Below are 14,360 nucleotides of genomic sequence, written 5' to 3'. Positions count from 1 at the left end.
CAGGTGATCACTAGAGTTTCTTCATCTGCCAGCCTAGTATAGTTAGCAAGCTCCAGACCAGGGAGATGCTGTCCCAGAAAACAAGGCAGGGCGCTCCAGAGCACAGCACCTAAGGTTGACCTTTGCCCTCTATAATGTGCTCCTGCACGCACAGACATCACTCAGCACAAACGGGCACACACACAAGATGGGCATGGTCAGGAATGTGGTTCTTCCTCTTGTTTAACACAGCTGCCCCTAGGCTAAGGCTGGGAAGAAAACTTGAAAGGCAGATCCCACTATATGGTTAACTTCAGCCCCGGAGTGCCTGGAGATCTGATTTGGAAATGAAGGAGCAGAAAGGTATTTAGGGTCAAATGGAAGTCCCCAAGGGAGGAGTCTCAGGACTCAGGACTGCTGACCAGGAGCACAGACACAGAAAGTCTGGGAGCACTAGGACACAAGAAGACTGGATATATTTGTTCACTTTGTGTGTGTGTGTGTGTGTGTGTGTGTGTGTGTGTGTGTGTGTGACACATGCATGCAGGTGCCTATGGAGGCCAGGAGAGAGGTCAGACCCCCTGAAACTGGAGCTACAGGCATCTGTGAGCTGCCCAGTTCAGTGTTAGAAAATGAGTACATCTTCAATTATTGCTTTTTCTCACCAAATCTCAGAAATTTGGTGGTCCCTCTTTATGTCCAAACACACTGTCATCACTGTGGACACAATAAAACAGTACATAAAGACTGTGTAAGGGCATGAATCTAGATTTGAACTCCAGCCCTACAACTTACTCACTGTGAGACTCTGGGCAAATCTTGGTTTTCTCATCGGTCAGTCATGGGCAGTTTTAGAGGGCTAGGTGATTGTATGAAAGTGTCTTGCACACTGTTTTCAAAGTGCTAAAAGCACTGTTATGATTATTATTACCATTCACTCTTAGTTTCTATGGAAACAGACAGCTAAACCACTACTGGGATCGCTCTTCTTTATAACCTATACATTCTCTGCATTCATATTCATTCACAGACAACGCCCCTGCTGTGGGATAATCCTTCTATACACTGTGAGTATGTATCACTCTCATTGGTTAACAAAGAAGCTGGTCTATAGCTGAACAGGAAAAGGTTAGGTGGGAGAGTCAAATTGAGGGTGATGGAAGAAAGAAGGGTGGAGTCTGAGGAGTCGAGCAGAAGCAGGGAGAAGCAAGACGGACTGCTGTGCTGAGAAAAGTCACATAACAAAGTCACATGACAAAGCAGAGATAAAAAATATAGGTTGATTTAAATTTAAGAGTTAACTAGTAACAAGCCTGAGCTACTGGCCAAGTATTTATAATTAATATTGAGTCTCCATGTTGGTTATTTTGTAACTGGTGAGTGGGAAAGATAAGTCTATCTATATAGTCGCCCCCAAAGACTGGCTTTAAAGGGCATACCTGTGCTGCTGTGACCCAGCAGCAGGCTTTGGACTTGCAATCCTCCTGCCTCAGTCTCCTGTGTAGCTGGGATTACAAGTCTATGCCAGGAGACCCAGCAAGTTCTCTGTCTGCTCATACCGCCCAGTCAAGTCTCCAGCCTTAACTGGACCTTAAACTCTGGGTTTTACCTCACATCATCTAATCAATACTTTTACCTGGGTCTCTCATAAATTCAGCCAAAACTGAGCCCCTGATCTCAGTCTCTTCCTGTCATAGTCTCTGCCAACTTGAAACAAACCTAGATGCGTATAGGAAGAAGGAATCTCAGTTGAGGTGTTGCCTCCATTGGATTGGCCTGTGGACATGTCTCTGGAGGCATTTTCTCCACTGTTAGCTGATTTAAGAGGACCCAGCCCACGGGGAGCAATGCCATGCCTGGGCAGGTGAGCCTGGCATGTGTGGTGGGTGAGACAGCCAAGGGAAGTGAGCCAGTAAGCAGTGCTCCTCACAGTCTCTGCTTCAGTTCCTGCCTTGGCTTCCCTTGAAATGGGAATGACTATGACCTCTAAGCTAAAACAGATCCTTTGGGGGCTGGAGAGATGGCTCAGCGGTTAAGAGCATTGCCTGCTCTTCCAAAGGTCCTGAGTTCAATTCCCAGAACCACATGGTGGCTCACAACCATCTGTAATGAGGTCTGGTGCTCTCTTCTGGCCTTCAGGCATACATGCAGAAAGCATATTGTATACATAATAAATAAATATTTTAAAAAAATAAAAATAAAATAGATCCTTTGACCCCGCATGTTGCTTTGGGTCATGGTGTTTGCTACAGCAACAGAAGAGAAACAGGACAACACTCCTCCCTCACCATCCAGCTCAGCCTGAAGCCTTTACCATCTCAACCAATGGCAATTCAGGAGCTCCTGATCAGACTCAGGAGCCAGCCATCCTCTTCTCATTCTTCTGCCTCATGCCCAGTCCACCAGTGCATACCAGTGGCTCAGATTCAAAATATCCCAGGACTACGCTTCTCTCGTCACCCCGGTCCAGCTTGCTGGCATTTCTCCTTTGGATCACAGCAGTGACCTAATAAGTGGTCTCTGTCTAGCGTCTCTCACTCTAAGTTAAGTCAAACCATACTACCCTCTGTTCAAAACACAGTGACTTCCCTGACTCTGGATGATGAACTGCCAAACCCAGCCCTGCTTGAGCCAGAATAGCCTTCATCTCTCATCTCCAAAACCAGTCTTGCTGGCTCCCTGCCTGCACACAGCTATCACCTTCCAGGATGCTCTCTGCTTTCTTTTCTCCCTGGTTCCCTTTCCTTCTGAAAAGCTATATATTTACTTACTTATACAATAAGTAAGCTATGTATTTACTTACTTATATAACACTAAGGGCAGAGGCCATTACTGTCACTTCAGACACCACCTTGAATATCACAGGAACTCACTGGATGAATAAAGGTTCTCCTGTATTTTAGGGCCTGTGACATTTAGTAATTGTAAAGCAACCAGCGGGAGCTAAGGCATGACTGGGGTCTCATGCTAGCTCAAGCTTGCTTGCTATGTCCGGTAAAACCTCCAGAAACTCTGAAGTATTTCACTGGCTCTATTGCCTGACCCTGAGCATGCGGAAATACACCTTTGCAAAGCAACCCTCCAGACTGCAGAGCTCCACGACTCACAGATCAATCGTAACTAAGTAAACAATTCTAAGCAACGTCAAACCATTAGCCTGAAAAGGGAAAACTAGTTACTGTTTGGAATTAACAGGCTATTCAAGAGTTCAGACTATGGTTGCTATTTTGTAGTAGGATAGAATCCAGCTGAATTAACTGAGATGATTTGTACTGAGCCAACACCCTGAAGCAGATGTCACATGGGTTAAGAAGACTTGCTTTTTTCCTGTGTGCTGACAAAGTAGAAAAAGGAAAAGATTATTATTGCCAGACATTCACTCCTTGTGTGTGTGTGTGTGGGGGGGGTGATACTAGGATTGAATGAAGGGCTTCACACAGCCTACGCACACATTCTTCCACTGAATTAAACCCCAACTCTACACAAATTTTCATTATCTTTAAGAAACGAATCACAAATTGGCTTGACTTTCTTTCTTTCATTCTTTTTGAGGCATGGTCTTACTGTGTAGTCCTGGCTGTCCTGGAACTCACACTATAGACCAGGCTGGCCTCAAACTCAGAGATCTATCTGTCTCTGCATCCCAAGTGCTGGAAGTCTCTCAGTGTCTTACTATGTCACCCTGGCTGGCCTGGAATCCACAGAGTTCCCACTGCCTCCCAAATTATGAGAATACATGTGTGCCACCACACTGGCCCAGGTTTGGCTATTTTATCCTGTTCTACTAATTGGAGAAAGAATTCTTATACCAGAGACATTTCAAGGAGTTTTCAGAAAAAGAAATTTTTTTCAGAGAAAGAAAATTTGTATTTAATATTTTGATTATCTGTCTAGAATATCGTACATTGCTTTAGTGTAATTATTATTGTCCCTGATCAGTAGTCTCCCACTGGTTAATCTGTTGGTTTTCTTCAGTGAATCTTAGATCCCACCCAATGTTTTGTTTAAAATATTACTTTCCTTAAAAACATATTGTGATCTCATGGGTAAGTCATTATTAAAAATTACTCTGAGAACTGGGTGTGGAAGCACACATGCCTGCTATCCTAGAGTGTAGGAAAGCTAAGGCAGAAAAATCAAAAGTTCAAGGTCAGGGGCTAGGGAGCTGGTCAACTGGGTAAGAGGGCAGACTGCATAAACATAAGGACCTGAGTTCGAGTCTCCAACACCCACATTAAATAAACAAATGAACTTGGAACCATCACATGGGCCTGTAATACCAGTATAGCATGTTTGTGTGTATATGTGCCTGGGAGTTGGGGGTGGGTGGCGGGTAGACAGAGGCAGAAAGATTGCCAGGGCTTGCTGGCCAGCTGGCCTAGCCAATCAATAGTGAGCTCCAGGGCAGTGAGAAACCTTGTCTCAAGGGAACAGAACAGAAAGTGGTAGAGTTCCCAATATCCTCCTTAATCTTTTTTTTTTAATTTTGTGATTTATTTATCTTTTATTTTATGTGTATTGGTGTGAAGGTGTCAGGTCCCCTGGAACTGGATTTTCAGACAGTTGTGAGCTGCCATGTGGGGATGCTGGGAATTGAACCCGGGTCCTCTGGAAGTGCAGTCAGTGCTCTTAACCGCTGAGCCATTTCTCCAGCTCCCATCCTCCTTAATCTTCACATGCATGTGTCTGGACACCACATGTGCCTACACCACACACACACACACACACACACACACACACACACACACACACACCACAGCCTAGATGATACAGTGAGACCCTGTCTCAAAAACTGAGTGCCTTTTGTTGACCCCTTCCCTGACGCTATGTTAGAGACTAGAATGACAAGCCAGAAGCCAGGCTTGCAATGCAGGGAAGTTGACTCACTGCAGTGAGGGCAAACGTGGGTTGCTGGCACTGGCCCACACTGAGAGTGACTCTCTAGGTGTGATTCCAGGCTGCAGGACAGAAAGCATGATTAACTAGAGTGGTGTCGGTAGACTCACTAGCGTTTCGATCATGCTCATGGGAGCGATACCACGCGTGTGCCTTTCTTACTGATCATGTGGGCCCACGCCCAGCTCCTACTCAAGACCAGCATTTGATGAATGAGGATTGCGTGCACGTGGAGATTCCATGTCAGATTCAAGCATGTGAGCCTCACCTAGAGATGAAAAGGGCTGTGACATACCAGAGCCTCCCCCAGGGCAGCACTCAGTAGCTCTGCCTGGGCTTCTAAATGTAACAAGTTCTACCTGCATGTATCTGTGCCCAGGGAGTCAACACACTCAAAGGCACAGTGCTTCCAATATGATCCTTGACTTGTTGATCTCAACCCATTCGACTGGAAAATTCATGAGGCAAACATCACTTCTAGAATGTTCATCATTTTATACCCTGCTCTCAGCACAATGTTAAAAATAAAAGGGTTTTCTAAATGACATTGGCTTGACCTGAGTCCATACCAAATGACATGGCCTTTTTCTGACATGCAACAATCCAAAACTACTTTCTGGTGATCTACCTTAACGCCATATGATAATCTGAAATGAAAGCTCCCAGTTCTCAGTCAGAGCCAAACACTGGTTACCTCCGCTATGTAGTTTCTATAATGAAGTCTAAGTTATTTGGGTCCTTTCACAGAAAAAAAAGCTAAAAAATTATAAGAAATACATATCAAAAACATCTTTAAAACTATTAAAATTCTGAGATAATAATATAAAATTATAGATCATCAGAGAGCAACTTGAGCAGGAGAAGCACTTAGCAGTGAGAATATATTCTGCTCTTGGAGAAGCCCTGAGTTTTGGTTCCCAGCACCCACTTCAGGGGGCTCACAAGTGCCAGAATTCCTGGCTTCAGGGGGTCTCAGACACATACACATAGTTAATAAAAATAAAGTCTAAAAAAAGGAAAATTAGAATCATAAAAACATTATGTGATGGTATTTGCCAATCTCTCCCAGCCTTGAGCTTTGCCAGTGACCTTCTGAAGATAAGGAGTCAGAAATAGACACACAATAAATAAACAAATGAAATAAGAAGCCCAAGAGAAATCAGATGAGACATCTAGAAAGTGAGAGAAAAGACTAGAATTCTCCTGTGAGAATAAAGTATAACAATTCAGAGATGTGAGCTTGAAGGAGCCCACCAAGCTCAAGGTAAAACAAGAGCGGGACATACACCTCCACCAAGGGAGCGACCCTGCGGACACCTGCAACCCCGGATGAGCGGTCACGGAAGGAGGTGGGCAGGACCCAGGCTTTGCTGAGAGCTGCTGTTATTAGTGTGGCTTTGCTCGTGGCCCTGTGTGCTCATTATAGTAACCGGCAGCTCACACCCGCCTGTCACTCCAACTCCAGGGGATCCGAAGCCTCCTCTGACCTCCAAGAACACCCACAGCCATGCATACACTCACTCTCTCCCTCTCATACACACAAGTACACACAAATAGAAGTAAAAATACATCTTAAAAAGAATAGTTCCCTAAAAGTCTTAGCATCTTTGAACCATACATCAACTACCAGTGACGTCGCTATATGAAAAGAGAAGCTATTTTTTTTTCAAGACGGGTTTCTCTAACAGTCCTGTCTGTTCTAGAACTCTCTTTGTGAACCAGGCTGGCCTCCAATTCACAGAGATTCACGTGCCTCTGCCTTCTGAGTGCTGAGACTGAAGACGTGCCCCTACGCCTGACGAAAAGGAAAGCTTAGTAACGATAGGAAGGGTTCCTGAGACAGGACTACAGGCCTGACAGCAAAATGACTCGGGAGGCAGAAGCTGGCGGATCTCCGAGTTCAAGGCCAGCCTGGTCTACAGACAGGACAGCCAGGGCTACACAGAGAAACCCAGCCTAAAAATCAACAAAAGAAAGGAAGAAAGGGAGGAAGGGAGGGAGGGAGTGAGGGAGGGAGGAAGAGAGAGAAAGAGAGAGAGAGAGAGAGAAGAAAATAACAAAAGGAAACAAAAGCGGAAGCTCTAGAAATGCTCTCATGACACCATGGTTGAGGGTCTTAGGAGGCGGCAGTCACAGTGGAGAGGCTGCTGTGGTCTGCATGGGGCTGGGCATTTCGCTGTGTTACCTGTCTGGCAAGCAGGTGGGCATCTCTACATTGGCAGTCCCCAGGACCCACGAGTCTAGGCTCAAAACATGAGAAGCAAGTCACAAGGTGGCTGGAATTCCAAATGTTCGGGTGACTCTGTGAGAGGAGCACCTACTGAAAGATGACTAAGCGTCCATCCCATGGCAGCTCATGGGCAATGCTCTGGTTCAGCACAGGTGATCCGGGGCCCAGTTACACTGAACTTGACCCTTCCTACTGCCCATCTTGGCTCTGGGCTTACCTTCCTTGGCATATTTTAGATAGAAGTTGCCTTACTTTCTCAGGACCATCTACTTTCTGCCTTTTTGAAAATGACTTAATTGCAGGCCTTCCAATAATACTTCTCTTAATGGATCTTTAAAAGATTTTATTTATTTGTGTGTGTGGGTATTTTGCCCGCATGCATGTATGCGTACCGCCATGCATGCCTAACAGCCTTGAAGACCAGAAGATCCCCTGGAATTAGAGTTACAAACTGTTCTGAGCCACACTGTGGGTGCTGGCACTGAACCCAGGTCCTCTGCAAGAGCAGAAAGTGCTGGTAAACACTGAATCATCTCTCCAGCCTTTAGTGGAATTTTAAAATTCTACTTCCTGCATTCCGTCTTAGAGGTCTAAGATCAAAAGGGAGGTAGATCTGTGATCTCCACGCTATACCACCATTCTTCTGCTTTTTTCTTTTTTTCCCAAGACAGGGCCTTGTTATGTAGCCAAGGTTAGCTTTGAACTTGTGGCAGTTCTCCTGTGTCAGTCTCCTGAGTGCTCAGATTATAGGCTCAGATTATAGGCACACAACACCAAGCTAGCTCCGCTTTATATATTATTTCTTCTGTGAGTCTGACGAATAAGAACTCTCCAAGAGAGAGCTGGGGAGATGTCTCAAAGAGTTTGCTGCATGAGCATAGGACGCGAGTTCATTCCCCAGCACGTATGCATAGACCCAGGTGTGGTAACACATGGCTACAACCGCAGCACTGGGGAAGTAGAGACAGGTGGGGCTCACTGGCCAGCGTAGCCTAATTGGCAAACTCTAGGCCAGTGGCTCCCAGCCTGTAGGTTGCAACCTCTTTGGAGTTGCATATCAGATATTTACATTACAATTCCTAACAGTAGCAAAATTACAATTATGAAGTAACAACAAAATACATGTTATGGCTGGGATCACCACAACACAAGGAGTTGTATTAAAGGGTCATAGCATTAGGAAGGTTGAGAACCACTACTCTAGGCCAATGAAAGACCCTATCTCAAACAACAAGGGGACAGCAGTTGAGGAACAGTACCTAAGGTTGACTTCTGACCTATACACACATACAAACATACGTATGCATACCTACACATAGACCTGTGCCTGCCCCATGCGCACACACATCTTCAGACACTAGCCACAGAAAATGCGTTTTTGAATGTACAAGGTGGGAAGTGAAAAGCTCTACTAGTGAAATCACCAGCTTAAAACCTCAGCCCTCGGCAAGTTACTTAACGGCTCGGTCTTAGTTCTTCCCTCTGTAAAGTGGCCATCTGAACAATCCCTACGTGTACTTCCATGAGGGCTGCGAAGACTGTAAACACATGGCAAATGCCGACAAGTAAGAAAGACGGGATATCACTGCTGACATACAGCCCCTGGTCACAAAGATACAAGTTTTAATTTCCTCAGGAGACTTGGCCTGAAGACATCAGTTTAAAAAGTCTCATTTAGGGACTTCCTATCTGCAACGCAGTGTGAATGCCACAGTGGCAGAGAGAGGTACTGTGTCAAAAATGCACACAGCTTCTCTAAGTGAGCAGTAAGTGAAGTCAGGGGACACAGTGGTCACAGATGCAGAATGAGAAACTGGGTGACAAGACCATAAATCGCTGTGTGGACCAGGATGTTTTTCACATAACGAGGCCCTCCTTGAGCCTCAGTTCAGGAACCAGGGTCACGGTTTCCTGTCACTTACCTCTCAGCTGCTGGAGCTCCAGGTTCAGACTCTGAATGGTGTTCTCATAGAACTTGAGATTCTCCAAAGTCTCTGCCCTCAGCGATTCATCCTGCTTGTCCTCCAACATCAAAGTCAGCTCTTCCTGAGCCCTGGTGTACATGTCCAAGTCGTGTTCCACGTCCTGAATCCTCGCCAACACAGAGGGGCACGGAGAAGTCTGGGCTGGGCCCTGCTCCACGTGCTCAGGACCCTCCTTCTCTGGGGCCTCCCAACTGGCACAGAAGGTGGGCTTGGGGTCGGCTGTATTCATCCTCTGCTGCGCAGGAGGAGGCAGGGGAGCTGGGCGGGAGGGCCGCACAGCCAAGGGGGGTGCTGGTTTGGAGCTTTGGTCAACCAGCAAGTGTGAAGAGGTGGGTGTTGGGGTACAGGGCCTGGGTGGGGGTGGCCTCAGGGCCTTTTTCTTCTCTGGGAGATCCTGTGATGGTGCCGACTTTGAGGAACCTCTGACAATGTCCTTCTCAGAGTTAAAGTCCATAATTGAAAAGCGGCGTACAATTTTATCTGACTCTGTGCTGGGCCCGGACAGGCTCTTCTCAAACTCTATCAGCTGCTGGGTCAACTTGGAATCCAGGTCAACACTGTCCCCCTGTGATGCTGTGGTTACTTCTGTGGAGGGTCCCTTGTCTGGCGGCCCAGGCCTCCTCTCTGGTCTCTCTGGTGCAGAATAGAGGCTGAAGGCATTTTCTGCAGATGTTTGATGCTTCTGAGCACAGCTGGCTAGAGCCGGAGGGCATAAGTAGCTAGGTTTGGCTATCCTAGAGGCCACGAGGGAGGAGGCCCTGTGAAGTGGGGGTGCTGGCTTCTGGAGGGACCTACCCTGGGCATACGTTCTTTTGGGAGGCAGGCTGGAGTAGTTCCTAGTCCTGGCTTCAGGAGGGCCAAACTCAGAGAACGGGTCTGAGCTCTGGCGGCTCTCTCCTGCTGTGGAAGAAAGCTGGCTTTTCTGCATTTGGGGATGACAAGGTCCCCAAGGCTGGGAATAAATGCCATTGACTGTCTCTGAGGGGTCAGGTGTGGAAGGGGCTTTAATCAGAGGTCTATCAAGATCCACACCTGGGGAGCTTCCTGAGGCATCTTCACCCTGGCCAGAGTTCTCACTTACAACACCCTCAGGGACCCCATGATCTAGGCGAGCAGGAGTTTGTTCAGACAGACCCCAGTCAGGCCTGTCTGTTCCAGTCTCCTGTGGTTCGAGTTGTGCCTCCTCCACCACTGAGGTCTCCAACCCATCCACAGGGTTGTCAGAGTTCTTAGGGAGGCTGTCTTCCGAGGGCAGAACCACGGTTTCCTCTGTCCTGGTGCCGGGACATAACTTCACAAAGCGGTGGGGGAAGATACCTGTCCTGCCCTTCAAACGTCCTTCCAGCCAGCCATCCTCCAAGGTCCCCAGAATCTGGATTTTATCCCCTACCTCAAAATCCAACTCATTCGGCTCCAGGGCTTGGAATCTGTAGAGGGCAAGTCCATAGGTCCCTGACGGGTGGTCATCCTCGTCGGCCCCGCTCTCTATTTCTTTGGTGGAGATGTCTACATCACCATTAGCAAGGCAGCTGTCTCCACCTCCAGAATTTACCGACTCATCCACAGTCCTCAGGGGTCCCAAAAGCTCTACAAAACCTTCTGGGAAAATGCCTCTCCGCCCCTCCAGCTCTCCCTCAAACCAGCCTGGCTCAGGAACTCCGATAATGGTAATCAGATCTCCTTCCCTGAAGTCCAGTTCCTCGTCCAACTGGGCAGACAGCCCCATGAGGGCCCGCGCTTGTCCCATGGAGTATTCTGGAACCTGAAGCGATGCACTCTGTGAGTGCCACTGTCGGCTCTGAGAGGAGAGGCAGAGCTCACGAACACAGGACGATGGGAAGAAGCCCCGGGCACCCCAACAGCTTCGGCCCTGCAGCCATCCTGCAGTGGGAGCGCCATCGAGAACCACCAGGTCTCCTGAGAAAGAAGCAGAAGTTAGAGCCTTGGCCAGAACCCGGGGAATAGCACTATGGCCAACAGACAGGACTGTGCTGTGCAGCCCGGGCTTTCGCTACAGTTCTCATGCCTCAGCCTGAGAGCTGGGCTTGCATGTACGCTCGTGAAGGTGCTCTCCTCCTACCACGTGAGGCCTGAAGACGGAGTCAGGAGGTTGGGATTGGCAGCAAGTACCTTCACCTGCTCAGCCACCTCGCTGGCCCTATAGATCTTAAAAAGAATTCCAGGGAAATGCTATTTTGTTGCTGCAAATAACCAGTACTTCGGGTTATTGTCACAAAATATAAACCAAAAAGTCACATTGGTCTTAGTGTTTAGATTCATTACAGTTTAAAAACACATTCCATAGTTCCATAATCAACTGCTTTATAACAAACGCTTCATTATGTAATTATGGATATTCATTTTGTGGATTACTAATTTTAATCTTGCTTTTAGCTCCTCCCACCCAGGTCTGTGCAGGGGTCCCAATCTCCTGAACGGAGCCGCTTGAGGGATACAGAACAGGGGCAAACAGTAAGAAAGAGACAGCAGCGCATGGTTTACTGGCAAATGCATTGGAGAAGGGCTATCTTTTATGTTCTTGACTTGATTCCTTTTATTTTGTATGTATTGGTGTTTGCCTGCAGGTATGTCTATGCACCAGTTGCACGCAGTGCCTGAGAAGAACAGAAGAGGAAGTCAGATCCCTTGGAACTAGAATTCTAGGTGGTGGTGGGTCACTGGGTAGGTGCTGGGAACAGAACCCGGGTCCTCTGCAAGAGCAGTCAGCACTCAACTTCTCGGCCTGGTTCCTGACTTTTCAAAAGATTGTGTGCCCTATCTTCTCAAGTGCATGCAAGTGATGTAGGGATGGGTGCACATCTCTTCTGTATCTTTAGATCACTGATATTGATATTGCCTTGTGCAGATGAACACTCAGTGTCCATTTGTTAATAATGATTGTTCTTTAGCTTCAGCTCCCAAATTCATTCTCTCCTGTATCTAAAATTGGCTCCCACTGATAACTTCCTTGTTCCCTCTAATTTCCTTTTCCAAGACATTTCTTCCATTTATTATTTCTCTTTGCTAATACCCTAGTAAAATTTAATTCCCACTGTCTTTCCTTTTGAATTTTACCCCGAACATTTTTCTTCCAGCCCATCAAATGATTATAAATGTGCCAATTTTACTGCATCCTCTTGCTAAAACTTCAGTCACGAGGCACAATGGCCTACTGCTCACCAAGTTCTTCCCTAGTAACCCTTCTCTGTTTTCTGAGATAGGGTCTCACTCGGGAACACAGGCTGGCCTGGACCTTGTCCCAGTTCTCCTCCCTCAGACTCCCATGTACTGGGAACAACCCCTTTCTTATTGTCTGCCTTCAATACAACGTGCTTGTTCTGCATACACTCAGAAGTGTTTCTTTAACAACAGGCCATTCTGTTTTCTCTCCATTCAAGCTTGTGCTCAATTTTATCCAGTCCCAACCTCTCTGTTCTATGATACCAGACCCTGGCAAATCTCACACAAGGGAATTTTCTTTTTCTTCTTTCTTTCTTTCTTTCTTTCTTTCTTTCTTTCTTTCTTTCTTTCTTTCTTTTCTTTCTTTTTTACTTTGTTTGCTTTTGAGACAGGGTCTCACGATGTATCTCAGACTGGCTTCAAACTTGCAACCCTCCAGCCTCAGCCTTCTAAGTGCTTGCATTAAGATGTACCACCACATCCTGCCAAACTCCAAATCTTTACTATTCCTTGTTGGGAGTATTATTTTAAGGTGTGTGCTTTCGTTTATGTTGTATTTGTTTAACTCTGTGAAGCTGTAATTCTTTGCCTGTCTAAAACACCTGATGGTCTAATAAAGAGCTGAACAGCCAATAGGGAGGCAGGAGCTAGGATAGGCGGGACTGGCAGGCAGAGAGGACAAATGAAAGGAAAACTTCAGAGAGGAGGAGGACCTCAGGGGCCCCAGCCAGCCATGGAGTAAGAGTGAAAGAAAGATATGCAGAAGTAAGAAAAGGGAAAAGCCCAGAGGCAAAAGGTAGATGGGGATAATTTAAGTTAGAAAAGCTGGCTAGAAACAAGCCGAGCTAAGGCTGGGCATTCATAAGTAAGAATATGTCTCTCCGTGTATTTATTTGGGAGCTGAGTGGCAGGCCCCTCAAAGAGTAAAAGAGTAAAAACACAATAATTGCTACTCTCTCTGCATCTGAAACCTTAGCAGGCTTCCTTGGAAAAATCTTAGGAGCTCACAACAGCTCCTCAGAACCAAAGAACTCTCTTCTCTCTTCAGTCCCGGCATTTGTATGCTGGCACAGTGCACGGCACATAACATAACATTTTAGACTTAGTGGCAGACGCCCCATATTTCCTGACTTGACTTTACTGCACTTAGACACCTAAAACTGCTCCCATATTCCTGCAGTCCTTAACTTTTGAACCCACATGCACTGGACAAAGCTTTGGGTTCTGAGAATGACAAGTGCCCCTCCCCCAGTGGCTCAAGGCCGGCCGGCCATCCAGGCCACAGAGGGAAGTCACTGGAGACATGACTGCTCAGACACAATGGGCCTCTTGGTGAATAGGAAAATCAAAGCATGCCATAAGTCCCACTCTGCTCGCTCTGAAATGCCTCGTTCACTTCAGGCTGCAGAATGACAGTGCTCTGGGTCTGGCCAGCGCTCACGAACTTGGACAATAGGGCTTGTTTTCCTGTCTATTCCAACGGCGGTTTTGATGAGCTTTGTTTCCGGGCAGTAGCTCTGCTGCTTATTCATCGATCATGAAGGAGGGTTCTCAGGACAAAACAAGACGGTGTGCCCTCGCCCACCAACACACACAATTTCCATGGCACTTTAATTCAACACCCCCTCCCTTACGTTTTTTGATTTTTTTTCATTTGTTTTTCCCCATACTTGGTGACTACCTTTATTTTATAGGCCTAACTGTCCCTGGGGTGGGTCTGTTGTTGTGGTGGTTTCTCTGGTTTTTGTTATCAAAAAAAATCTCTTGTTTTAAATAGTCAAGCAAGCCATTTCCCTGGCGTCCTGAGTTATTCTTTAGGGTTGGAGGCTACCCAGCGGTTCTAGGCTTCAGAAACACCAACATAAAGAATTCCTGGAATGGTGGGGCCAGGTTTGGGAACAGGAAAGAAGAAACTGCGGTGACCCTCGGGGTCAAATGTGACTACTCCCAGACATACTGCCTGTTTCTCTGGATGGAATTTTTGTTTGAACAGGAAGTGGATTGGAAGTGAGATTACAGGAAGGAATGCAGGCCTTGTTAGACTCTGATACAAGCGCGGTCTGGCTCTGCAGGGTTCGCTCTCCCCTTGA

At 46.8% G+C, this 14,360-nt stretch overlaps 1 protein-coding gene across 3 annotated transcripts in view; it reads right to left on the bottom strand.

Annotated features, from left to right (window-relative positions):
* Positions 1 to 14,360, bottom strand: part of Dnmbp (dynamin binding protein) — a 101,705-nt gene that overhangs the window by 51,144 nt on the left and 36,201 nt on the right. For all 3 annotated transcript variants that reach the window (XM_087907872.1, XM_087907874.1, XM_087907873.1), the window contains one exon: positions 9,028 to 11,007. In XM_087907872.1, coding sequence (XP_087763998.1) covers positions 9,028 to 11,007 — 1,980 coding nt within the window. The remainder of the gene's footprint in view (positions 1 to 9,027; positions 11,008 to 14,360) is intronic.

Source organism: Myodes glareolus, chromosome 7 (assembly GCF_982192425.1).
Source record: "Myodes glareolus chromosome 7, mMyoGla1.1, whole genome shotgun sequence".
In the NCBI taxonomy this organism is placed as follows: Eukaryota; Metazoa; Chordata; class Mammalia; order Rodentia; family Cricetidae; genus Myodes; species Myodes glareolus.
This window is presented reverse-complemented; position numbering and strand designations above follow the sequence as displayed.